A 27361-nucleotide genomic window follows, 5' to 3' on the forward strand; every position below is an offset into this window, starting at 1 on the left:
CTTTAGCAAGTGTCCTGGTCACGCTTATTTGTCAAGAGCAGGGCTCTGTGGAAAGGAGAAGGGTGAAGTTTCACATCTGAGTCAGCCCAGGACTGAGCAGAAACACCCAGGAAGAAGCATGGGCACTGGGGCGGGGTCGTGGTAGAAACGTTGGGCCCCAGATCTTCAGGAGGACTTCGGGCTTTCACTGGCCCTGGAGTTTGGGGATTGAAGTGTGGACACTGCCCACCCAGGACCACTTTCCGCAAACAGCTAGAATAGAATAGACCCACTCCTGGCCTGGCCTCTAAGGCCCCTGGGATCTGGCCCCCTCACACCCAGGTACATGGGCTCTTTTACACCTCAAAAGTCTCAGCACCAGACCACAGGGCCTTTGTACATGTCCTGTAGGACACCTCCAAGTTAACTCACTCATCCTTCAGGGCTCTGCTACAGTGTCATCTCCTCAGACAGCCGCTCTTTATCTCCTGGTGGGTCATTCATCCGTCACGGGATTCACCTCCCGATGACACAGGCAAAGAGGAATGGAATAATCATAGAATGTCGTAGAGTCTATACCTTAGAACAAAAGTGACTCATTCCTGGCACTGGGCCCACCTTTCCTGAATCCAGAGCCAGTTGGGGGTCTGCCATCCAGGGAAGTGGGACAGTCAACACGTTGGCCGCATCACCAGGGGCCGGTCTGTCCAACGCGCCCACGTTGGCGGAGGAGGAGAGAAGGGGCTGCTGTTTCTAGAAAGCTATAGAGCCAGCCCGGGCAAGAGCCAACTCGCCACGCCTGGGCGCTGAACCTGCCCAGCCATGAGCTGGAGGCCGGCGAGGTGCCGCGGGGCTTTTGAACTAGCTTGTTTGCAAGGCAGATTAACTGCAGATCAAGTCACGTCCTCTGGACACTCAAAAACACAACCCACAGGCACAACGCCCCCTCACGAGCCAGGCCGGGAGGGTGCCTTCAGGTCCTCCCTGCACATCCCAGAGAAGGGCACTCACACCTCCCGGGGGCCACGTGACCTGGGCAGCCCAGCACCGACCCGCAAGTTAAGCCATAAACTCAGGTGGTCCCAGTGTTTGATGGGTTCGGAGGTTCAGTTTGAGATCATGAAAACATTTCACAGGTTAACGAGACCCTGTCTCAAAAAATAAAAAGGACTGGGGCCCGGCACAGTGGTGCCCGCCTGTAATCCTGGGGAGGCTGAGGCAGGAGGGTCACAAGTTCAAGGCCAGCCTCAGCAACTTAGCCAAGCCCTAAGCAACTTAGTGAGAACCTGACTCTAAATAAAAATAAATAAATAAAGAGGACTGGGGATGTGACTCAGTGGTCATTTATATATATATATAAATGAAATTGCCATCAGGCTGACTCTGGCACGCCCACCCCAGCCCCCCCACCCTGGGGGCTTTCCTTCAACGCCCCCTCTCTGGCTCAGTAATGTGGCTCGGTGCTTCCAGCTTCAAATCCCACCTCTGTCCCCTCCCCCACTGTGACCCCAGTGGGCCAAGCTCTGAGGATACAGCGGGGAGTAGGTCACAGCCCTTGTTCTCGCAGACACAGGGACTATCAGAGAAAAGCAGCCCTGGCCGATTGACTGATTGATCGACTGAACCTTCAGGTCTCCTGCCTCCAGGAAACCCAGCCCAGGTGCTGGGCTTGGAGCCATGGCCCACCCTGAAGCCCTGGCTGCGGTGGATGACGAAGGCCCAGATGACTGTGGCTCCTCGGCTCTGCACAAACAGACTGTCAGGTGCACACCGCAACCTCGGGAATGTCGGGTGACACAGGGCAGCAGGTGCCAGCAGAGAGGAGGCAGGAATTAGGGTTAAACCCCACCCAGTCATACTTGAGATACCCAAAAAAACAACCACACAGGAGTCACAGGCACACCCCGCAATCACAGCCAGCCAGGCAGCAGGAGGGAAAGAGACCCAGCTAAGCCAGAGGTCTGACTGGTGGCCCTGGGGCCAAGTCAGGTCTTACAGAGGGTTTTACTTTTAATCCAGTTTACTGTCAAGGTCTAAAAATAATACTAAACTGGGCACAGAGGCACACGCCTGTAATCCCAGCAGCTCCAGAGGCTGAGGCAGGAGGATCGCAAGTTCAAAGCCAGCCTCAACCAAAGCAAAGCGCTAAGCAACTCAGTGAGACCCTGTCTCTAAATAAAATACAAAATAGGGCTGGGGGTGTGGCTCAGTGGTAAACCACCCCTGGGCTCAATCACTGGCACCAAAATAATGATGATGATGATGATGATGATGATGATGATGATGAAGGGGTATTCTTTGTGACAATAATTGGAAGAGTTGGGGGAGCTGAAGTCTGTCTCCCGCTTTGAGGCATTTGGGCTCCAACGGGCCTCAGTCCCACCCCCCAGCTCCATCCTGTCACTCAGGCTGCCTGTCAGCCCCTGGATGCCTCTGAGTTCGGGATCCTGATCCAATCCAACATCCCTGTGTCATGGATGAGTTTGATGAGACCCGGAGAGGGCAAGTGACTTACTCAGGGTTGCACGGCTAGTAAGAAACTCATCTGGAACCAGAAAGATTTAAAATCTCCACGGGCCACTCAGCACTCACTCAAATTCCTCAAACAACCTCTGGGGGGCGCTGCTGGCGGGCGGCACGGCATGCTCACCTGTGTGGAAAAGGGGCTGGGCAGCTAGGCAGCCAGAGGAGGGGCTCCCTCCGTCACCAGGGTCCAGAACACAATCCACACCTTCCCAGGGTTCGTCCCAACTCATCTCTCCCCCAGCTGCCTCTTGATCGTAAATGGGCTACTCTTTGTGCCGGAAGAGGCAAGGTCCCAGGGCACGGCCCACTGACTGAGCTGGGCAGGTTGAAAGGCGTCTGGGGAGAGGCAGGCAAGGGGAGGCACCACCCCAGGGTGAGGGACTTGGGGAAGGAGCCGCAATGGTCAGGGCAAGGTCTTCAGGACGAGCCTCATGGTGAGCCTGCTCTCGGCAGGTGGCCTGCAGGGGAGAGGTGGACCACGGCTGGGGGACCCCAGAGCATCTGAAGAGAGCTGAGCAGGTGTGTACCCACAGGGACTCCCACTGCTTGGCCTTACCCAGTTCAGTTCTCTGGGTGGCCTGGGGGACAGGCTCTGATGCCATCCCTGTCCCACAAAAATAAGGCCCGAGGCAGATTCTCCATTCACCTTCCCACAGTCACATAGCTGGGGAGTGGCCGAGCCGGAATGACCTGCACCGGCTGCCTCCCAAGTCCTAGTGCTCAACACCAAACTGTTCGGGCAACATCTGATGCTATTATTGCTATTATTGTTGTTATTATTATTATACCAGGGATTGAATCCAGGGAGCTCTACCACTGAGCCACATTCCCAGCTGTTTTTTTTTTTTTTTTTTTTTTGAGAGTGAGAGAGGAGAGAGAGAGAGAGAGAGAGAGAGAATTTTTTTTTGTTTTGGTTTTTTTTAAGAGAGAGTGAGAGAGGAGGGAGAGAGAGAGAGAGAGAGAGAGAGAGAGAGAATTTTTAATATCTATTTTTTAGTTCTCGGCGGACACAACATCTTTGCTGGTATGTGGTGCTGAGGATCGAATCCGGGCCTCGCTACCGCTTGAGCCACATCCCCAGCCCGAGAATTTTTAATATTTATTTTTTAGTTCTCGGCGGACACAACATCTTTGTTGGTATGTGGTGCTGAGGATCGAACCCGGGCCGCACGCACACCAGGCGAGCGCGCTACCGCTTGAGCCACACCCCCAGCCCTCCCAGCTGTTTTTATTTTATCTGAGCCAGGGCCTCGATAAGTTGTTGAAGCTGGCCTTGAACTTTCGATCCTCCTGCCTCAGCCTCCGGAGCCACTGGATTACAGTTGTGCTCCACGGTGCTTGATCATTATGGCCATTGTTGATCATTCAATATTACTGATTATTCAATATGAATAATTCCTTGGGAAGGGGAGCAGGGTCCCCAATTGAGCACCTGCTCTGCGCCACACACCGCCAAGCTCCTACACCCATGTTCTCAGTGTACGTTGAAATCACTGGGTCATTTTTATTGTTGTTGGGTTTTTTTGTGTGTGTACAGAGAACTGAACCCAGGGGCACTTAACCACTGAGCCACACCCCCAGCCCTTTTTATATTTTATTTAGAGAGAGGGTCTCACTGAGTTGCTTAGGGCCTCGCTAAATTACTGAGGCTGGCTTTGAATTTGCAATTACACCCATGTTCTCATTTGACTCTGGCTGATTGAGAGACTTTTGGTCCCATTTTCCTGATGAAGAAACGGAGGCCACACAGAACCCCTCACCCAGCTGTCTGATGCCAAAGACCAGATGCAACCCACCCTATGCCCCAGACCAGCTTCCCAGACTGATGCCTCCTCCGTAGAAAGCTGGGCTCAGCTGGAATTTCTTAAGGAGGCCCCTCAGACCCTTGTAGAGACGCTTTCCAAGAGCTGCCTGCTGGGGCAGGGCCGGGAACCAAATGCTTCCCAGCACTTGAGAGTCCACAGAGTGTCCACAGACTAGTCACCAGAGAGCCAGTTTAACTAGCTCTGATTCAGAGAGTAGCATGCGGGGCTCAGCCCAGCCCTCCAGCCTTGGTGACCCTCCTTAGTATCCTCTTCCTCTACTTTCTGGAAACTGGCAGGACAGGCAGGAGGTGAGGGTCTGACCCCACCTCTGCCGCCCTACCCCCACTAGCAGGTCCCCTTTCCTCTCTGAGGCCCCAGTTTCCTCACCTGTACAGCAAGGAGTCAGTGGCCCGGATGCCCCTTGGATGGACTCACGCGGCCTTGCTGGGCCACCTGAACAGCAGCCAGGCTCTCGCCACCCCGTGCAGGGGCCATTCACAAGTTCCCAGGATGCACTGAGCCTCTGGACCTGTGCTGTCCCGTGTTCCTGAGGCCTGGACTCCTCCCGAGGCCAGGCCTTCCTCTGGTGTGGGACTCTGCTCAAGCTCACGCTACAGGCCATCGGACTCTTCCACCTCTGACCCCTGCTCAGGTGCTCCGCAGACAGGGAAAGAAGGCAGGCGGCAGGTCAGGGCACTTTTGTTGGCCAATCATCATAAGCAAAACCCACAATTCCTTTTTACTAAACAATCACAAAGAGCTAGGCAGATATTAATCATTTAACATGAATTCTTTCGTTTATCTGTCACCCAAGCCTAGGAGGGGAATGTTATTATTAGCCCAATTTTATGGATAAGAAAACTGAAGCCCAGAGACACTAAATGACATTAAAGGTTCATGACTCATGGATTCAAAGCCAGGCCTGGAAATGTTTTTAAGCACCAGGCTTCATAAGGAAGGGGCGGCGGCATTATCTACATGACTAGAGCCCACTGGCCTTTGTCCAGGGAGAATCTGCCACTTCACACGAGGGCACTGTCTGTCTCTCAGGCAAGTGGGCATCTGGCATCCCGCAGCGTTGGGATGTATCGAAACTCCGCCTCCAGCTCGTGGGTTTCCTGGGCTCCTTTACCAGGGGATTTAACATCACCATGTGGCATTCTCGCCTGGAGTGTTTAGCCAGAATCTAACCTGGAGGAAAAGGACAGACACAGAGCACAGGACATTTCCTCCTCCTCCTCCTCCTTCTCCTCCTCCTCCTCCTCCTCCTCCTCCTCCCCTTTTTTCTTCTTCTTCTTTTTTGGTGGGGGGATACCAGGGATTTAACTCAGGGACATTTGACCCCTAAGCCACCTCCCCAGCCCTATGTTTATTTTATTTAGACACAGGGTCTCACTGAGTTGCTTAGCGCCTCACCATTGCTGAGGCTGGCTTGGAACTCATGATCCTCCTGCTTCAGCCTCCCAAGCCCCTAGGATTACAGACGTGTGCCACTGTGCTGAGAAAGGCCTCCTGGCTGAGAACACAGGACATTTTCAGACGACTAGCCCCTCTCTTCAAAATAATTTTTTTTTTTCAGTACTAGGTGTTGAACCCAGGACCTTGTGCATGCTCGCCAAGTGCTCTACCACTGAACTACGCCCCTGGCCCTCTTTATTGTTTCCTTCCTTCCTTCCTTCCTTCCTTTCTTTCTGATAGGGTCTTGCTGAATTGCCCAGGCTGACCTTGAACTTGAGATCCTCCAGCTTTACCATCATGGGCCACAACACCCAGCAAAACAATTCTTCCATGTAGAGAAGACTGCAGAAGGACCCAGCCTCAGATAACAAGAACCTTCCCACCTGGGGGGGGGGGGGGCAGGCCTCCTGGGAGCCAGCTGGGAGTCAGGCCTGTTCCAGATGCCACAGAACAGAGAGTGGCTGGGTTGTGGCTCAGTGGGGAGCACTCACCTGGTGTACACCAGGCCCGGGGTTCCATCCCTTAGCACTGCCGTGATGCCCCCAGGTGAAAGTGGCCGTGTGCACTGTGGCCTTGCCCTAGTGGGGAAAAGTCCTGAAGTCTACAGTATGTCCCCAAACGGTTCCAGGGGGAAAAGTAAATAAGAGCGGAAGGCCAGCACGCTGTGAGCATGGTGGGTGAATGGTGGTGTTCTTCCTGGATTTTTGGTCATCTGAAAATCATCACATTAAAAAGGGAGAAAGAGCTAGTAGAGACGAGTCTGGGTGAGCCGGTGTCTCAGGCTTGGCTCTCCAGCCATGGAGTCTAGGACACTGGAGGAGCTGGCCAGGGCTCTGTGACAAAGCCGTCACACCAGGCGGCTTGGACAGCACCTCTCCTCATGGTGCTGAGGCTGGAAGCCAGAGGCCCAGGAGGCAGCAGGGCTGGTTCCCTCCAAGCCGTTCTCCTGGCTGGCACATGGCCATCTTCTCACGGCCACCCTCTGCGCCTGTCTGTCCTCCTCTCCTCCCATCAGGGTACCAGCCAGGTTGCACTGTGGGTCATGCTGAAGGCCTGGTTTCTCTTCCTCCATAAGGGCCTCAATACAGTCTCCACACAGTCTGAAGTGTGAGCGGTCAGGGCTTCCACATGTGAGCTTGAGGGACAGATTCTGCCTGGGACACTAAGGCTGTGCCACCTGCAACTCCACAGGGGCAGAGAGGCCTTTCTCAGCCAAATCCAGTTACTCTTTTCTGCACAGACCAGAGGCTGGGAGGGAGAGGGCCAGCCAGGCAGCCCAGGGGCCACTCACGTGTTCCAAGCTGTGCAGTCCAGAGTTCGCAGGCCTGGGCAGGGCCTTGGCCCCCTCCTTGTCCATTTCTTGCTGTCTCCCCTGCTCACGCCCCATCCTGTCCTGGCTCTCAGCTGAATAGGGGGAAAAACAACTGGAAGGTTTAACAGGAGAGGCAGGCACTCAGGACAATAACATCCCCCTACCCCGCATTTTTTTTTTTTTTTTTCAGTACTGGGAATTAAACCCAGGAACTCTAGAGCACTGCGCTACACCCACAGCCCTTTTTATTTTTTGAGACAGAGTCTTGCTGAATTGCAGAGGCTGGCTTTGAACTTGTGATCCTCCAGCCTCAGTCTCCAGAGTCCCTGGGTTTACAGGGAAGCCCCAGCCACACTTCCAGCCCCCAGGATACTACCCCTTGAATGAATGAGTATGTTCACTCAATGGTTTTCTGTACAACATTTTTGAAATGATATCTACAAGGAGCTTTTAATAATTTGGGAAAACACTCAAGCAAAGCAAAAGAAAAAAGTATACAAAATACACATTGCAATTGTAATGATATATAATCTCCATAGAAAAAGATGGTTAAAGTTTCTAATTCTAAGAAACACTCTAAAATTGGCAGTGGTGGTGGCACATACCTGTAATCCCAGTAACTCAGGAGGTTCTGGCAGGTGGATTCTAACTTTGAGGCTACACTCAGCCACTGAGCAAAATCCTGTCTCAAAATAAAAAAAATAAAAAGACCTGGGGGCCAGGCACAGTGGTGCTCACCTGTAATCTCAATGGCTGAGATTGAGTGGCATGTGGATTTCAAGTCCAAAGCCAGCCTCAGCAATTCAGTGAGTCCCTAAGCAACTAGGCAAACCCTGTCTCTAATAAAATACAAAAAAGGGCTGAGGATGTGGCTCAGTGGTTAAGCGTCCCTGGCTTCAATTCCTGGTACCAAAAAAAGGGGGGTGGGGTTAGGGATAAAGTACCCCTGGGTTTAATCCCCAGTACCAAAAAAAAAAAAGTAAGAAAGTAAAAAAGAAACACCCTAAAATGTTAAGTTGTCTGGGGCATGGGGGGAGGGGAGGCTGAGGCTGGAGGGTCAGAGTATAAGCCAGCCTCAGCAACTTAGCAAGGCCCTAACCAACTCAGGGAGACCTTCTCTCTAAATAAAATATAAAAAAGGCTGAGGATGTGGCACAGTGGTTAAGCACCCCTGGGTTCAATCCCGGGTACCCCCCCACACACCAATTTTTTTTTCATTTTTATTTTTGTACTTGCAGATGGACAGCCTGTCTTTATTTTGTTATTTATTTTAATGTGGTGGTAAGGATGGAACTCAGTGCCTCACACAAACGAGGTAAGAGCTCTGCCACTGACCAACAGACATAGTCCCCTCCCGGGTTTTTTTTTTTTTAGTATTATTTTCTTAATTTTATTTAAAAGTCAAGGATAATGGATGGATCCCTGGAAGGTTAAGTGGACGGGAAATCGTCCTTATTGCTCAATTTATGATGGGGACACTGATGCACCAGAGGGACAGCCAGGTGTGCTGAACTGAGCTGGAGGCGACGGTCCGATTCACAGCACAGTTGCGGCGATGGGCGACTTGGTTGCGACCCTTTGTTAAGGTGCCAGGTGACATCCACGGTGCTCTGCAGCCCAGCCAGCCTCTACCTGCCACGCGTCGCCAGAGCTCCGGGTGGAGGGAGGGCGGAGCCGGGTTGGAGGGCGGAGCCCGGGGCTGGGATGGAGGGCGGAGCCGGGGTGGAGGGCGGAGCCCGGGGCTGGGATGGAGGGCGGAGCCCGGGGCTGGGATGGAGGGCGGAGCCCGGGGCTGGGGTGGAGGGCGGAGCCCGGGGCTGGGGTGGAGGGCGGAGCCCGGGGCTGGGGTGGAGGGCGGAGCCGGGGTGGAGGGAGGGCGGAGCCCGGGGCTGGGATGGAGGGCGGAGCCGGGATGAAGGGAGGGCGGAGCCCGGGGCTGGGATGGAGGGCGGAGCCGGGGTGGAGGACGGAGGGCGGGGCCCGGGTGGAGGGCGGAGTCTCGCCGCTCTGGCTGCAGCGCGCGCCCCGGCGGCCGGGCTGAGTAATCCTTGGCGAGCGGCGCTGCTCCTCCCGTGAGTCACGTCCGCGGCGGCTTTCTGCTGAGTCACGGTCCCGAGGTCGTTTTTCGCTGAGTCACGGTTCCTGCTGCTCAAAGCCTAATCCCTTGAGGCGAAGTCGCGCTGATAGGGATCTGCGGGCCAGCGCGTCCTCCCAGCCCTGAGCCCGCAGAGCACCTCAGCTCCTCGCCTTGCCCGCGCGCAGCCCTTGAGAACTCAGCCGTCTCCCAGGCGCTGTGCCGGCGCTGCACACTTCAAATCCGGGCGCCGGTGGGGGCGTCACAAACCCACTTAAAGGTGGGGCGCTGCTCAGACCCAGAGGCATCTGCAAAAAGCCGGCCTTTAATCCCAGAGGCTCGGGAGGCTGAGGCAGGAGGACCCCGAGTTTAAAACCAGCCTCAGCAAAGACGACTGCACTAAGCAGTGAGACCCTGTTTCTAAATAAAATACAAAATAGGGCTGGGGAGTGACTCAGTGGTCGAGTGCCCCTGAGTTCAATCCTCCGGTACCTAAATAAATAAATAAATGGAACTGTCCTGTGTATTTGTAAAACATAAAGGTCATGAAACAAAGGCCTCAAGATCACAGAGGCTGGGCGACTACCTGACATGCAGAGTTGTGTGTTGGACCCTGAGCTGAGAACCGGCTACAAAAGGTGTTAATTAGTGGCGTTTTTACACAGAATAGACTTTATATTAAGAAGTTTGGAATATGCCACTTGGGCATAAGGACTATTTGGGAATAAAGGCATTTAAAAAAATCTGGTGCCAGAAGGTACTCCCACTTCAGGTTTTCTTCCTAAGCAGGAGACCCAGTGGGGTAGTGGTGCCTGCTTGTAAACCCAGTAATTTGGGAAGCTGAGCAGGAGGATCACAAGTTCGAGGCCAGCCTGGGCAATTTAGCAAGACCCTGCCTCAAATAAAAAATAAAAAGGACTGAGGATGTAGCTCAGTGGTAGAGCTCCACTAAGGCTCAATCCCCTGCCACAGTCTGGCTGGGCACAAATCACGAGCCACTCAAGCAGGAACAAACTTTATTTCTGAACTCCTTCAAACGCCACACACGCGGCCTTCTCCCAGGACACCACACCAACCGGAAATCCCTCCTCCAGCACTTCCCCAACCAACTTGAACTCCCCAGGAATCCCCGAAAGAACTCCAAAGTAGTGAGAGAACTCCAAAGTAGCTGGCGCCTGAGGCAGACAACAGGGGTCTAATATACAATTGAATACACAGCTTAACATAACCATCATCATCTCAATGGCTTGCTGGTGTCACCTCTCAATCATTCCACTCTGGAAAAAATGCCATGTGTCATTCCAACTGGGCTATGGCTCTCAGCAATCCCCTAGTATTGCAACAATAACAAAAACAAAATTAGTGATAGAGAATAACATTTGTCAGATGTTAATGCCCCTTCACCCCCATAAGTGCAGAATCCTCCAAAAATTTTTAGTTAGGAAAAAAGGTTCTAGCTGAATCATGAAAGGGGAACTGGCTGTCTCTGTGACCAAACATAACAGCTAAGCCTCCTGTGTACTTCCTCTGTGCCAGGCCCATTTCTAAGCTTCTTACACATGTTAAACTGATTTAATCCCACCACATCCCCTTCAGCCTATGCTGTCTTTGATCCTCATTTTGTCAAATGAGGAAATAGAAGCTTAGGGGGTTCAAGTACCCACAGCTGATAAGTCATGATCCCGGATTTGCCTGCGATCTTTTGCTTAGAGTTCATTGCATTAGCCAATCTAGAAGAGGAGTCCCGCCATGGGATGGAAACCGGTCTTAGAGCTATGGTCAGCCTGCATGCTGGCAGAAGCATCCTGAGGGCCTGCACTTTCCAGACTGGCCAGCTACCGCCTTGCCTGGCTGTACTGGCTGTAGGTCTCAGGCCCCGAGTCTGTGTGATAGAGGTTGGACAGTCTTTGGAAAAGGCATTCTCTTTCTGCACCCCTGATGCCCAGGCCCAGGGGCTCTTGAGCCACAGGTGTCATGAACATGAGTGTCTTGAGATTGACCTTGAATACCAGGTGAGCAGTCTGACCTTAGGCAGGGAGGCTAACCCTGCTTGCCAAGCCTCATCCATCAGATATGTAGTGGATGTCTGCCTGGTGCCAGCTCTGGACCAAGGAATGGATCCACCATGGTCCTCCCTGCCTTCCAGGAGTTCAAATTTAGGAACGGGTGGGGGCAGCTTGGGGCACAGGTGGCTGTGTGGAAGGTGAACAGAAGAACTGCAGGAAAGCCCGGGCCAAGTCCGTTTTGCAGCTTCGTGGAAGATAAAAATAACATACGATCAACTGTGCATATTTAAAGTACACATTGTGGGGGGCTGGGGTTGTGGCTCGGCGGTAGAGCACTTGCCTAGCATGTGCGAGGCCCTGGGTTCGATCCTCAGCACCACATAAAAATCAATAAATAAAATAAAGGTATAAAAAAAAATTAAAAAATAAATAAAGTACACATTGTGATCAGTTTTGACATACTACATAATCAGCAAGCCTCACAACTTTTTACCCATCAACATCATGAACTTGCTGGGAGCAGTGGTGTATGACTGTAATCCCAGCAGCTCGGGAGGCTGAGGCAGGAGGATCAAAGCCAGCCTCAACAACTTAGCAAGGCCCTAAACAACTTAGTGAGACCCTGTATGAAAATAAATTATATTAAAAATATGGGCTGGGGATGTGGCTCAGTGGTTAAGAGCCCCTGGGCCCAATCCCTGGTATCAAAAAAAAAAAAAAAAAGAAAAAAGAAACAAAACAAAACAAAACAAAAAAGATCATGAGCTTATTCATCACTCCCCAAAATTTTCTCATGATCTTGGCAATCCCTGCCCTTTACAGATTACCACTGATCTGACTGGTTTATCTTACATTTTCTAGAATTCTATATAGTCCTATATACAGGTTATATGCAATATTTTATAAATGAAATGATGTCATAACACCCTTTTGTTTTATGCAGTGTAATCATTTTTTTAATTTTTTTTTTTTTATTTTTTAGTTATTGGCAGACAGAACATCTTTGTTTTGTATGTGGTGCTGAGGATCGAACCCGGGCCGCACGAATGCCAGGTGAGCGCACTACCGCTTGAGCCATATCCCCAGCCCCACAGTGTAATCATTTTGAGAGTCATTCATACATACTCATCTCTCCCAAAAGTTTTCTCATGACCTTGAATTATAATGACCTTATTCCTGAATATCCATAATATATTTAGACCCAAAATAAGGCTGTGGTGACCATTCCTGAACAAGTCTTTGTGTGGACTACACTTTCATTTCTCACAGGTCAATGCCTAGGAATAGAATCCCTGATTGGATGGGAGGTGAATGATTAACCTTTCAAGAAATTGCCAGCCAGGCCCCTGGCACAGGCTATAATACCAGCAACTCGGGAGGCAGAGGCAGGAGAATTGCATGTTTAAAGTCAGCCTGGGCCCTGAGATCCTCCTGCCTCCGCTTCCCAAACAGCTTGGATGACTGGTGTGGACCACCTTGCTGGGTGTCTCAAAAAATAGAAAGAGCTGGAGATATAGCTCAGGGGTAGAGCACCCTGTGTCCAAACCCAAGTAGTTTTTCCAAAAGAAAAAAAAGAACAAGAGATTGCCAAACTGTTTTACACACTGACTGTACTCCAGGGACCTTTTCCCTGTACCTGCCTAGTTCTCTGGCTGGGGGCCTGGAAATTAAACTGACAGATGACAGGTGAACAGGATAATAATCGTGATGAACACAGACCGTCTGCGTACACCTGGGAGAAACTCGGGTGAGTAACTCAAGGAGTGTTTAGATTTGGACTTGGGGAGCATCTCAAGAAAGAGGAGAATTGATGGAAAAAAATATATGGGGGAACTAAGGAAGGTAAGGTTTAGCTTAGCAGTTTTCCTGGGTAGATTCCTCTGGGTGCTTTCTCTGGGTTGGAGGACTGCTATTTTAGGTCACTAAGGTTCTCTCCCATGGCTGATTCTGTATATAGTATAAAGTTAACTTTTTCTTTTATGTCTTGGATCTGTTTCTGGCAGGGTTGGGGGTGCATTGCACAGAGCTCTCCTGGGAGTCTGTTTCCCAGGGATCCTCAGCTGGAACACTCCTTATGTCAATGAGGCATGTCTTGGGGTGTCCCGTCCTGATCGCCTACAGCCTCAATAATAATGGGAATAGCACATCTTTTTACTTCTAGCCATTGCGGTTTTAATCTACTTCCTTAATGACCTGTGCGATGTCACCACTCATGTATCTTCCTTGGTGAATTTTCCATTCAAACTTTTTACCCATTTGATAATTTTCTTATTTGTCTTACATTGAATTGTATGAATTTTAATCTCTTCTAGATACAAGTCCTTTGTTGACAATGTTTTACAAATATTTTCTTCTAGTTTCTGGTTTGCTTCTTATTTTTTTGTAAGAGGATGATTCGATGATTCGTAGAGTAAAAGAGTTTAATTTTATAAAACCTGTTTATTTTTTCCTTTCATTTTTGTGGTATTGGAGACTGAACCCAGGGCTTCTCTACCACTGAGCTACATTTGTAGTCCTTTTAAATTTTTTTGTGGGCTGGGGATGTGGCTCAAGCGGTAGCGCGCTCGCCTGGCATGCGTGCAGCCCAGGTTCGATCCTCAGCACCACATACCAACAAAGATGTTGTGTCCGCCGAGAACTAAAAAATAAATATTAAAAAAAAAAAGAAAAAAAAAATTTTTTTTGTAATTTTGAGACAGTCTGGTTAAATTGCTGAGGCTGGGGCTGGGGATATAGCTCAGTTGGCAGAGTGCTTGCCTCGTATACACAAGGCTCTGGGTTCAATCCCTAGCACCACAAAAAACAAAAAAGTAAATTGCTGAGGCTGGCCTCAAACTTGCCATCCTCATTCCTCAGCCTCCTGAGGAGCTGGGATTAAAGGCATATACCTTGATGCTCAGCTTGTGTGTTTCTGGGTCTGTGTATGTGTGTAGAGAAATCTTTGCCAAACTTAAGGTCATTAAGGTTCTCTCCTATGGTTGATCCTGTATATAGTATAAAGTTAATTCTTTTATGTCTTGGATCTGTTTCTGAGCAGCGTCTTGAAGATAAGCAGCTTGGTAAAGAAGCAAGAGCAGGCTTCCTCCACCCCATCACAGGCCCAGAGGCTAGTAAGCCTTCCTCTGAGACTAGCACAAGCCAGTGTGAGGGAGCCAGTGGGCTGGGTGGGCCAGGATAAAGAGCCTGCTCTGCCTCGTGGGGTGGTGGGGAACTATGGAGAATGTTGACTAGAGGAGTGGCCTAGTGACCTGGCGCCTTATCTGCAAACCCAGGGGGCAAGAGGAGTCAAAGGGAGAAGAAGTGGAAAGGTATCCTGCCAGAGATGCCCCCTTCTGCTCTTCCCCCCAGCTCTCTCAGGAGGGGCCCTGTGCCAGGTGCCAGCTAGCTGTGGCCCTCTCTTGTCACTCTGTTTCGGGGAGCTCTTTTACTAGGAATGTCCATCTCTTGTCCATGATGTGTGTGGCTAGCGCATTATCTGCCTGGGGTTGGGTCTCTTGCCATCAGGAGTGTGCCTTGCCCTTCAGTCCAGGGGCATTTTCTCTAGGATTTGGGCGTGTCTGCCTGGCTGAGCTACCTCTCCTTCCCTTTAGGCTGCAGACCATCACTGGGGTCCCTGACTGGCGGGGATCTGCATGGGTCAGGACACCCTCTGTGAGGTCCCCTGCTTGAGACTACCCTGCAATATAGCTGGTGTGGTGGTCCATGCCTGTAATCCCAGGGAGGCTGAGGTAGGAGGATCGTGAGTCCAAAGCCAGCCTCGGCTACTTAACTAGACCCTGTCTTAAAATAAAACGCAAAGAGGACTGGGGCGGGGCTGGGGTTGTGGCTCATTGGTAGCGCACTTGCCTGGCATGTGTGAGGCAGCGAGTTCGATTCTCAGCACCACATATAAATAAATAAATAACGTCTATCAACAACCAAAAAAATATTAAAAAAACAAAACAAAACAAAACAGGGCTGGGGATGGGGCTCAGTGGTTAAGCACCCTGGGGTTTAAACCCTGGTACAAAAAAAAAAAGAAGAGATTGAGAGACTCTCCAGGCAAGGGTCCCATTCTCCTTATGGTCACCTAGCTGGGGAGAAGGGCCGCTCCCGGGTCCCCCGCCACGTCCCGGCCGCAGCTGCGCCACGTCTCTGTTTTCCGGGAGCTGCGCCCGCCCTCCCTCAGCCCAAACCACTTCTGTTTCCTGGCGGCGCCGCGCGGTGCTGAGTCGAGGTTTCCGCGGAGCCGGCAGCTGCGATTCTGCTGTGTCACGGTTGGGAGGGGGACGGAGACAAAGGGAGGCAGATTTTGCTGAGTCACGGCTGCTTTCCGGCCTCTCTCTGGATGGTTGGTGAAAGGGCAACCTTAGCTGTCAGCACGAGGAAGCGAAACTTCCAGAAGCGAGCAGAAAACTCTTGTTTATCTCTGGATCTGTACACGTCTGCACAGCCGGGCGCACGTCTCTCCAAGCCGAGGTGGGGGCACTACTAGGCTTCCCAGCACGTCTGATGGCAATAACCTGGAACTCCCTCTTCCCGGTGGCTTGGGGCAAAAATGTTGGAGTCCTCCTTGACACCTCTGGTCTCTTTCATGTGTATGAATATGTGCCAACAGACACAGGCTCCAGGTACCAGGCTTGGGCTCCTTCCACCATGGATAGCCCATCCCCTGGGGCTGGTAAGGATGAGATGAGGGGCTGGGCGTGCAGCTCAGTGGTAGAGCATGTGCTGTACTTGCAGGGGACCTGGGTTACATCTCCAGTGCACATGCACGTGTGCAAGCGCGCACACACACACACACACACACACACTGCTATGGAAAGCTTGGTCCTTGTCCCCGGTGCCAATCCAATAACCAGGACATACTTTTGAGAAAAAAGAAAAACAAGTTTTATGGCTTTGCTAGCAAAGGTGAAGCACGGGGGACTCCTGTCCCAGAGGCTGTGATTCTGCCCATCAGTAGGAACAGGGGACTTTTAAAGAGAGACTCAAAGGTGACATTCCACGTGTTCTCTGTAGAAGTTGTCATTCACTTGTTAACATGGGAGATAGTCATTTCTGAGAACCTCTGGTCCCATCTACAAACTCTGCATTACTTGTTTGGGTGGGTGTGAGCTCAAGGACAGATCAATCTGCCTAAAATGGGGAAGAAAGGTGACCCAATTTTCCCTGAGATTAGGGAGTGGAGAGATTAGGGAGGAGCAGGGAGAGAGGGAGGGAAAGAAACATTTCTTTTCTTTCTTTTTTCTTTTCTTTTTTTTTTTTTTTTTTTGTGTGTGTGTGTGGTGCTGGGGATTGAACCCGGGGCCTTATGCATGCAAGGCAGCCCTCTACCAATTGAGCTGTATCCCCAGCCCAATATAAGTCATAGTGACCGAGCAGCAAGGGCTGTACTCAAAGCACAGAGTGGACACTGTTACAGAAGGATCCACAGAGATATGCTTGGGGGAGTGCCTGGCTGAGGGCAGCCCTCGAATGCAAAGTCTTTCCAATTTCTGCACACATGCAGCCCTCTTCGGTACCCATGCCCCTCCCTGGGTCATTTCCCATATTTCCTCCATTAGGATCCTGAGCACACGTGGGCTCTGTGGTTTTTGGCCACAGAAGACTATGACAAGAGAGGGCTGAGAGGAGGCTGCGGGTTTCCTAACAGCAAAGCTCCAGGGTGGGAACAACAGACCTCATGCTAGGAGATATATGGGGGTGCAGGAGGGCCCCAGGGCCCCCAGGGCCTCTACCCATGCTTTCCCAGCTTCCCGAAGCTGAGCATCTGCCCTGGTTTTGGCAAGGCAGGTGTTGAGTGGGGTCTGTCATGCCACAGTGTTGTAGCTCAAAACAGCACAAACTTATTGTCTGGGGTGCTTGAGGTCAAAAGTCCTTGGGTGGTGGGGCAGGGCTGGGCCTCTGCTGGAGCTCCAGGCTTTCAGAAGCCCCCAGCCTCCATCTGGTCCGCAGAGCTGGGTGCCCAGCACCTCCAATCCCTTAGTGTCCCTCTACCTCCTTTGTCGAATCACCTCCTGCCGCTGGAGCCATCTAGACTTGCTCTTGTGACATCAGGCCCAGGAGGACAGTCCAGGATAATCTCCCATCTCAAGATCCTTGACTTAACCCCATCCTCAAAGTCCTTTGTCACATAGACAACCTATTCGCAGGTCCTGGGGATGTGGGCGTCTCTGGGGGTCTTGTTGGCCTCCAGCTGCTGGGAGAAGGGCACTTGGTTCATTGGGTTGCCCGAGGAAAGGGAAGGGGAAGTCAGGAAGCTGAGTCAGCGCTGGGCAAGGTTCAGGAGCTCAGAACTATGACATAGGTCTGCGCCAGCACTGCCCTGGGCCGCCTCAGCCCCAGCGTTCTCTGTGTGGTCTCTGTTCTAGCAAAGTCTGGGGGCTCCCAGGGAATAAACTGGGGCCAGGAGCCAGGCACCCTGGGTCACTGAAGACTCCATCCCCAAATGAGGGCATAGCCTGTGGCCTTCCTGCATGGGGCCCCTGCTCCCCAGGTACTTAATAAGATGAACTTGACCTTCTGGGGTCCCTGAGTTGATAGGCCTCGACCTGCAAGTGGCCAGCTTTCAAACCTCTTCCCTCTTCCGCCTAAATCCTGGACCCTCTGTGAGAGGGTCTGGACTCTGGGACAGGAGGGTACAGTCTGGCTTCTAACTGCTATAATCCTAGCCCTGCCACCCCTGGCTGTGTGACATAGGAACATTATTAACCTGTCTGTGCCATGGAGCTTACATGGACAAAAGGAGATGAAATGGTGATTGCACATATCTGGGGTGTGGCTGCTCTCAGGATTAGATGTGGGGGTGTGTAGTCTGGGTTCTGCAGCGGGAAGCATTCCATAGCTCCTGGCTGGGTCACAGTGGGTAACTGTAGCTTGGGATGGTCCTTCCTGACAGCCCAGAAATGTTACAGCCATTTATTTGCCATCTTGTTATGGAAAGCTTGGTCCTTGTCCCTGATGCCAATCCAATATAGAGGTTTTGAGAAAAAGAAAAAGGTATATTGCTCTGCTACAGGGGACTCCTGTCCCAGAGGCTGTGATTCTGCCCATCAGTAGGAACAGGGGGCTATTAAAGCCAGATTCAAAGGCGACATTCCACGCGGTCTCTGTTGGAGTGGTCATTCACTTTTAATCTGGGAGGTGGGCATTTCTGAGATCTTCGGGTCCCATCCCCCGAGTCTGGATTACTTCTTTGCAGGTGGGTGTGAGCTCAAGGACAGATCAATCTGCCTGAACTGGGAAGAAGGGTGGGTAATCCGGTGTCTCCCAGATTGGGGAGGGCAGAGATTAGGGAGGGGCGCTGGGGCCGCGCTTTGTTTCCCGGGTCACATGACCGCCGCCCCCAACTCCCTGCGGGCCAGGGGCCAGGGGCGGGCGGCGGGTGTCGCAACGCCCTGGGCCTCTGCTGGGCGCCGCCCACGTGACTCCTGAGCATAAAAGGCCGCGGCCCGCGCCTCGCAGTCACAGCCGCTGCCTGCTCCTCCGCCTCCGCAGAGCCACCGCCAGCCAGAGCCACCGCCAGCCAGAGCCACCGCGCCAGCCAGCCAGCCCGAGCCATGGACCGCCCGCAGAGCGACAGGCAAGTGCAGCCCGGGACGCGGGGACCCGGGGGACGGGGCGAGTGCGCAGGACCGGGAGCAACGGCGCAACCTCGGGGACAGCGAGGGCCCGGGTGCGCCGCCAGGGGAGCGGAGCCGGGGCAGCTGGAGGCACACGAGGCGATTGACAGGCGGCCTGTCCCCGCGACGAGCCGAGCGGGGTGTCCCCGGGCGCGCCCGCCGTCGGCAAGCAGCTTCCCAGGTGCCGCGGGAGGCTCTGCCTGCGCTCATCCCCGCGGCTCCCGGGCCGGCGGACAGTGTCGCCTCCGGGGGGCGCAGCCGCAAGGACTAGAGCGCTACATCACCTGGCCTGTGGCTGGGCAGCTCGCAGGTGGAACCCCGATGTTCCAGCTCCCGAGGCTGCCACGTTCCCTTCTCGGCTTGCGTAGGGGGCTGCGGAAGAGAAGCCACTTCTTCACAATGGGGAGGTCACATGGCAGAAATGCTCCCAGAGTTTCTGTTGTTGTTTGGTACAGGCACTGAGCCACATCCCCAGCCCTTTTTATATTTAGAGACAGTTTCCTTAGTTTGCTGAGGCTGGCTTCCAATTTCAATCCTCCTGCCTCAGCCTCCAGAGCCATTGGGATTACAGGCCGGCGCCCAATAGTAAGGGACTTTTGAGTAAAGCAGAATTTCTCTGGCTTTTTAATATAGAGATGTTGAACCTAACGTTATGGGGTGTCATCTGAGATTTGTGGGCTTTTTTTGAATTTTTTAGTGTTTATTTTTTAGTTTTCGGCAGACACAACTTCTTTGTATGTGGTGCTTTTTTTTTTTTTTTTAAAGAGAGTGAGAGAGGAGAGAGAGAGAGAGAGGAATTTTTTAAAATATTTATTTATTTTTTTTTTAGTTAGGGGCAGACACAACATCTTTGTTGGTATGTGGTGCTGAGGATCGAACCCGGGCCGCACGCATGCCAGGCAAGCGCGCTACCGCTTGAGCCACATCCCCAGCCCTTCATCTGAGATTTGTATTTGAAACTTTGGCTGAAGAAATGAATTAAATATTAGGCCTAAAAAATGAACGTTCAATGCAACCAGGCACAGTGGCACATGCCGTAATCCCAGCTGCTCTGGAAGCTGAGGCAGGAGGATACCAAGTCCAAATCCAGCCTCAGCAATTTAGCAGGCACTAGGCAATTCAGCTAGACCCTGTCTCTAAATAAAACAAAAAGGGCTGGGGATGTGGCTCAGTGGTGAAGTGCTCCTGGGTCCCATCCCTAGGACCTAACGTCAAGTTCAAGTGCTCCCACTGGCCAGCTCCCACTCACCCCTCTCCTTCATTGGGAGCAACTGGGGACAGGAATTGCCCCCTTGTTTGGGGGACTATTACATAGTGCTTTCATGATGATGGAGTGTTCGCAGGGCTGGGATGGTGGCCTGTCATAAACTCTACAGATCTGTGGGAGAAGCGGCCTCCTGAAGCCCTGAGGACAGCAGGTGGCACTCTGCAGCTCAGGGGCCAGCTAGGGGAGAACCCCACCCCAGCCACCCTTGATTTACCCTCCCTCCCTCGCCTCCACAGCTTGCCCCAGGATCTGTCCGAGGCCTTGAAGGAGGCCACCAAGGAGGTGCACGCCCAGGCAGAGAATGCAGAGTTCATGAGGAACTTCCAGAGGGGCCAGGTGACCCGGAAGGGCTTCAAGGTATGTGTGGCCTGGTGGGAACAGGCATGTGGAGGGTGGGGCAGGTGTTTCCCAGCTCCAGCCAGTTACTAAGTGGGGATTAGGGCCAGAGATGCTTGTCCAAGGAAGTCATTTTCCTAATAACACTGAGGCTCAGATAAGAGAAGTGACGGTCCTTGAGGTCACAGCAAGTTTTTATACATATGTACCTCAGTCCTGATGAAGATAAGGAAAGTCTCAGGGAGGTTAAGTAACTAACAGATGGTCACACAGCTGTGGAAAAGGACAAAATCAAAGCAAAAGTGATCTCATTTCAGATCTTGTGCTCCTGCCCTAATTCTAATTGAAGACAAGGGGTAGTGTGGATTCAAGCCTTGGCAGGACCATTTCACAGCGGAACTGTGGCATCTCCTAACATCCCAAGCCACTTTTCCTCATCTGTTAAATGGCATTTCAACAGCAGGAGTGACGCACACCCAGTGGCTGATGGCTGTGGGGGATGGAGGTGACTGCTGGAATAGGCCATCCCCAGCCACTGTGGACTTTGGATTGTGCCTATAAGTCAGTTCAAAGTGGATACTGGAACTGTGAGGGGACCCAGTGCTTGTGTCTATTATGCTGTGGGGGTGGTGCTTAGCCCTAGACTGATAGGAGTGCTAAGTACCAGGCTGCTAAGTACCCTGCCTGAACCATCTCCCTTAACCCTAACCCCTCCTGCAGTGTGTAGTGGATTCTCCCCTTTGGCATGGGAGGGAACAGGTTTGACCTGTAGAGTCCCATAGACCCTGGATCATCTCCTGCTCTAGAGTTAGGAAGCTGAGGCCAGAGAGGGCTAGTGACTCCCCCGTGGTCACACAGCTGAAGACTGGCTGAGCTGAAGGAAGAGCCAGGTGTCATAATTGAAAGCCCCAAATGCTCTGTACCAGGCTTCCTGGCTTTTTCTTCCTTCACAAGGAAGCCGAATTCTGTCAATGTCTATGGCTGAGAAGTAACTTGGACATTGTAACTTTGTCCTCATGGGACTCAACCTGGAGTATTAATGTGTAACAGGAGTTCACCGAACCAAGGTGCCCGGCCTATTGTCCCACAAAGGTGGGTTCAGAGTGGGCCCCCAGGAAGGGGATTCCCTCTGCAGATTAATGCCAGGGGCTAATGCCAGGGCACTTGCCAGTCTCCCGTGAGCACTGTCATTTGGTTTTGAGGGTCCTGGCGTCACATAGGGCTGCACTGGAGTCGATTTCATTTCTTACTTGCAGTGCAATCTCAAGCCTTAAAATGGGAATAGGAACTGGCTTTTGGGTTTTTATAAGAAACTAGCTGGGCCGGTGGCACATGCCTGTCATCCCAGTTACTCCGACAGAGACTCACAAGATTGAGGTCAGCCTTAGCGGGATTCTGTTTTAGGTAGAGAAAGTGCAGGATCAAGTTTTGCTCTCCTGAAACCCCTCTGGCTGCTGTGGGGGGACTGGGCACTGCGGGAGGTGGAGCAGGGCCTGGACGGCAGGCTCTTCGCAGCCTGACCTGCCGCCCGTTTCAGCTGGTGATGGCGTCCCTGTACCACGTCTACGTGGCCCTGGAGGAGGAGATCGAGCGCAACAAGGACAACCCCGTCTTCGCCCCGCTCTACTTCCCCGAGGAGCTAAATCGCAGGGCCGCGCTGGAGCAGGACATGGCCTTCTGGTACGGGCCGAGCTGGCAGGAGGCCGTCCCCTACACGGCAGCCACACGCCGCTACGTGGATCGGCTCCAGCAGGTGGGGCGCAGGGAGCCCGAGCTGCTGGTGGCCCACGCCTACACCCGCTACCTGGGCGACCTGTCCGGGGGCCAGGTCCTCAAGAAGATCGCGCAGAAGGCCCTGGACCTGCCCAGCTCTGGAGAGGGCCTGGCCTTCTTCACCTTCCCCAACATCGACAGCGCCACCAAGTTCAAGCAGCTCTACCGCTCCCGCATGAACACTCTGGAGATGACCCCCGAGGTCAGGCAGAGGGTCACCGAAGAGGCCAAGACCGCGTTCCTGCTCAACATTCAGCTGTTTGAGGAGTTGCAGGAGCTGCTGAACCAGGACCCCGAGGACCAGCACCCCTCACAGGCAGCAGGCCTTCGCCACCGTGCCAGCGGCCGGCTGCAAGGTGAGGGCTTCCTGGGCTCCCTTTGAAAGGGACGAACTGCTGGGGTCCTGCCCTAGCGGGGTCCAGGGGGTCCTGGAGTTGGCTTCGGCGAAAAGGATGAGACAGGAGTCTTCAGTTTATATTTTTCCAGGATGTGACCTTTAGTTAATTAACTAATGCCAAACTACATAACCAGACTCTGTCTCCTAACCTATCACTAACCTTATGTTTCTAACATTCTAAAAATCTCTTAAAGCTACTTAATTCCTACACTTTTTCTCAAAACTGCTTTCTCAGTTGTTTCTTGGCTTCTTAGTCAAGGTGACATGTCTTAACTTTCCTATGTACATAACTTTCCTTAATCATATGGTGGGCTTTGTGCAAGAAGCATAATGATAATGATATATCTTAAGTTGATATAATCAATGTGGTGACCTTACGGAGAATGATCGTCCATAATCAGTTTTGTCCTCAAAGTACTGAGATAGAGGAGCATAGAACAGCCTTCAGTAAATAGATATTTACTACCTGTTCTAGCCACCTGAAGTTTGGTTTGGCATTTAACACTCCTGTTAGGAACATGAGCATGCTTTGCCAGCTTTCATCATCGTGACCTTGTCAAACAGTGGGACAGGGAGTGCATGCCACACCTCTTGGTCTGAAGGCTGGGGGGCTGGGGTGTGGCTCAGGCAGGTGCAAGGCCCTGGGTTCAATCTCCAGCACTGAAACATATCTGGGCTTTAATTTCTTTTTAATTTTAACACGGCAAAGGACACCGACAGGGAACACAGGCTCTCAGGGAACACAGGCTCTTCCAGATCCTTGCCCCCCCCCCCCCAGTAGAAAGGGGTCTTGAGCCCCAGGCCTGAGTGTTACTCCCGCAGGCCTCAGGGGCCTTTCCTGTGAACACAGCATGAGCTGCCCTATGCCTGCCATGAGGGCGACTCTGGCCTCCAGAGGCCTCTCCAGGGCTCCATATCAGGATGGGGCCAGGCTTCCCACTCATTGTCTGACTCCAGAGACCCGCCTGTCCTGCCCACTCAGACCCCACAGCTGGCTGGGACTGGTCCCCTGTAAATGAGGGGTGTGGGGCTGAATCTGAGTTCCAATCTCAGGTTCCACTTTCCAGCCTCTCTGCAAACCTGCAAACGCAGCCAAATGAACACCCCAAAATACACATCCCCAGTACCATGTTTCCCAGAGAATGGGTCTGGGGTGAGTGTACAGCCAGGGCTCCGGGTCAGCGATATAGGCTCAGGAGCACCTTCCTGGCCACAGGCAGGAGCCTGAAAGCCGTGCCCAGTGGGCCCTGGGCTTTCTCGCCATGGCTTCGCTGAGCACAGCAGGCCCCTGGGAGAAGCCCTGAGCTTTCTGCCTTGCGGGTATCCCAGGGGTGGCCAGCAGGACACCTGTGTGTTCTTGGGGAGCTCTGGCATGGGCAGGAACTGCACTGGAGTCCAGGGCCTCTGCCATCCCTCAGTGATGTCAGGTGCCCACATCTGCCACCTGCTGCTGACCTGGCCTTCCTTCTCTTTCAGACTCCATCCCTGCGGAGCAGCCCCGAGGGACACCCCTGCTCAGCAACCTCTCCCAGATGCCACTCATCAGATGGGTCCTCACTCTCAGTGTCGTGGTGGCCACGGTTGCCATGGGGTTTTATGCCTTGTGAACCCAAGCATGCTGGCCCCTAGGGCCATGAACTGTCCAGCGAGGGCCTTCCTTCTGGAGAAGGGGAATATCTTGGGCATCGGAGGCTTCAGGGGCTCCAATCCTGTCCCCCTGTCCCTCCTCCCCTGGAGGCCTCTTCCCCAACCGAAAGCACACCCAGCAGCCTCACCTTCCAGACCTGGCCACCGGTTCCTGCAGGAGAAGTGGCCACTGTCGACCCTCCAGTGCCCTTGCTTCAGTGTCTGTGGACAGTGGCCGCAATCACTTTTCCGTGGGCCGAGGCGATTTTTATATCAATGTGCAAAGATGTTGTGTCGTGTCTGTCTGTGTTGGAGCCAGGCTGCTCACGTTCAGCCTGAGCTGTGGTATTTTGTTCTGTTGTTTTTATAACAGGGTTGGGGGTGTTTGACAGCCCTGTGACCTTGGTCTCTGTAATAATAAATGACGCCGTCTGATGTTTCCACCAGGTGTTTTCCTGGGCTGCTGCCCTTTTCCCACTTCCTGAATGCCTGGCGGAGGGGCAGGGGTGGGGTTTGCAGCCCTGGTTTGGGATGTTGGGCTTTGGCACCCCAGGTGAGCTTCAAGCACTTTGAACCACTGAGATGAGCCCTTTGTTGTGAGGGTTTGCTGAGGATGGGGTGGGAGTGAGCAGATCCTAGGGTGAGGTGTATTGTGGACAGTGACAGGGAATGGAGGGAGCTCCCTGGGCTCAAATGCGACTGCTCTTTGGGGTTAGTTACTTGGCCTCTCTGTCTCATGCATATGGGCCTACCTACCTCACCTGTCATGAAGCAACTGGGCTGCACACTAAATGCCAGCACTCTGAGCTGTTGTACAAGGAGAGAGGCCAGTGTTCTGATTCTTGTATCCGAGGTCACTGTAGGTGACCTCACCTGCCACCCTTTTTTTAAATCACTTTTTAATTGTTGATAGAACTTTATTCATAGGGTGCTGAGAATCCAACCCAGTGCCTCTCACATGCTAGGCAAGTGTGCCCCCCTCCCCAGCTATAAACCCAGCCCTCAGTTAACCAGAAGGATTTCAACTAAGCCCTTCCACTAAAAGCTGCGACATACTAAACACTGAGAAAGTGCAGACCCTCCACTGATGGTGTGCAGGGCAGTGCAGAGGGCGAGGCTCTGGGAATCTGAGTACCTCCTGCTCCTGCGCTTGGTTCCGGCCCTGCCACTCAGTTGAATCTTGGCACAAATCACTTCAAATCTCTTAAGTACGACTCCCTCCTGTGGCTGGAGGGAGTGTTCAGTGGTATTCAAACACCAGTCAGGGCAGCATTAGAAGCACCTGGAGCCATGTGGGATGGCATACACCTGAATCCCCAGAGACGAGGTAGGAGGATTGCAGGCTCAAGATTAACCTCAGCAACTGGGTGAGGCCTTAAGCAATTTAGTGAGACCTTGCCTCCAAAAAAGGGGTGAAGGGGACCTTAACACATCCCTGGTGGGTTCTTGATTTATGCTATGGGAAGGAATTTCAGGATGTGTCAATAGAGGCACAAGCCAAGCTATCAGCAAGGCAAGCAATGGGGCAGAGCAGCCTCTGAGGGAGGGAGCTGTGCTTTGGGATCCTGGGCTCTTTGAGGAATCTTGTTAATCTTAACCTGAGAAACATGGGGGCGGCATCTGCCTAAGGAGCTGATTCCTTTGATCTTGGAGCACAGAGCAGCTCACAGGTTTCTGATTCTTAGAACAAGCTGACATCATTCAGTTAATAGATAGCATTTGCACTATACACATATCAAGGTTTTTGTATATTGCTTCTCCAGGTTTCTATTAATTAGTCTAAAAATATGTTCTGTCCATTAACCAAACGTATAGGCACTATTTAACCAGGATTACAGCACTCAAGATTTATTGGACATCTTAAGAATTCAGGCCAACAGGAAAATAGGCCTGGCAGGTAGAGGTGAGGGCATCCATGGAGGTTTTGGACTTAAAGCTACAGCCCCTCTTTTTTTTTTTTAAAGAAAGAGATTTTTTTAATATTTATTTTTTTTTAGTTTTCGGGGGACACATCTTTGTTTGTATGTGGTGCTAAAGATAGAACCTGGGCCGCACACATGCCAGGTGGGCACGCTACCGCTTGAGGCACATCCCCAGCCCACAGCCCCTCTTTTATAACTTTTTTTTTCAGTTGTTGATGGACCTTTATTTTATATGTAGTACTGAGAATTGAACCCAGTGCCTCACACATGCCAGGCAAGCGCTCTATTGCAGAGCTACAGCCCCAACCCCTGCAGACCCTCTTCCTTTCCCTGTTTGTCTTCTTTCTATCTATCCTACCTTGGTCTTGTAAAATTGCCCAGGCTGGCCTCAACCTCCCAGTAGCTATGATTACAAGAATGCACCACAGCACCCAGGTCTTCTGATTTTTTAAAAAAATTAATTTGGTTATAATTGTACACAAGACCTTTATTTTTTTATGTGGTGCTAAGGATTAAACGCAGCTCCTTGCATGTGCTAGGTGAGCGCTCTACAGCTGAGTCACAACCCCAGCCCAAATCTTCTGATTTTAAAAGAAATTGAGATGAAAATATTTCTGCGAGTCCCTAAGCATCCTGAGGACTGTGCTTGCCCAGTTTCTCAGCGCACAGCGGAAGCGCCTGCTTCCTACCATCCTGCTTCACCCTCTCCTACCAGGTCTTAGCAGGTGGGGACTATGCACGCAGGCTTTTCAAAGTCAAAAAATATATTTTTTTGGTATTGTCTAGGTCCACTTTGTGCTGCTGTAACAGAATACTTGACCCTGAGTAGTCTACAATGGTTAGAAATCTCTTTAGCTCAATGTCCTGGAGACTGGGAAGTTCCAGTGGAGGGGCCACGGGATCTGGCAAGGTCCTTCTTGCTATGACATCCCATGGTAGAAGGAAGAAGGGCGAGAGAATGAAAGAGACAGCAAGGGAGGACCCAACTTCCCTTTTGTTGGAAACCCACTCCAAAATAACACTTTAATCCATTCAGGAGGTCGGTGACCCCAATACCCAAACACCTCCGTTAGGCCCCACGTCCCAACACCACTGCACTGGGCATCTTCTCCAACGAGGAAACCTGGGGACACATTCCAACCATAGCAGATATTATGCCCCTTCTCAAATACGGGAAGCCGCTGAGCTCATTTTTATTGTCGTTTTATTTTTGCGGCACTCGGGATGGAACCCAGGACCTCCCGCAGCTCCAACGCTGGGCACGTCCTTAGCTATT

The 27361-nt window shown here is 52.1% G+C and overlaps 1 protein-coding gene across 1 annotated transcript; it reads left to right on the top strand.

Moving 5' to 3' along the window:
• Positions 1–12824: 12824 nt before the first annotated feature.
• HMOX1 (heme oxygenase 1) lies at positions 12825–24604 on the top strand. The gene is made up of 5 exons (XM_081311227.1): positions 12825–12907; positions 18656–18724; positions 20268–20388; positions 21905–22496; positions 24014–24604. Exons 1-5 carry the CDS (start codon positions 12840–12842, stop codon positions 24142–24144), a joined length of 981 nt encoding a protein of 326 aa, XP_081167353.1. The 5' UTR covers positions 12825–12839; the 3' UTR covers positions 24145–24604.
• Positions 24605–27361: the final 2757 nt, after the last annotated feature.

The sequence above is a fragment of the Spermophilus citellus genome (genome assembly GCF_964194105.1).
Source record: "Spermophilus citellus genome assembly, chromosome: 10".
NCBI classification, from domain to species: domain Eukaryota; kingdom Metazoa; phylum Chordata; class Mammalia; order Rodentia; family Sciuridae; genus Spermophilus; species Spermophilus citellus.

Coding starts and splice junctions, on each gene's coding strand:
- HMOX1 (XM_081311227.1), top strand. CDS start 12,840: ATGACAGGTGAACAGGATAATAATCGTGATGAACACAGACCGTCTGCG. Junction 20,389..21,904: donor TGACCCGGAAGGGCTTCAAG/GTATGTGTGGCC, acceptor CGCCCGTTTCAG/CTGGTGATGGCGTCCCTGTA. Junction 22,497..24,013: donor TGCCAGCGGCCGGCTGCAAG/GTGAGGGCTTCC, acceptor CTTCTCTTTCAG/ACTCCATCCCTGCGGAGCAG.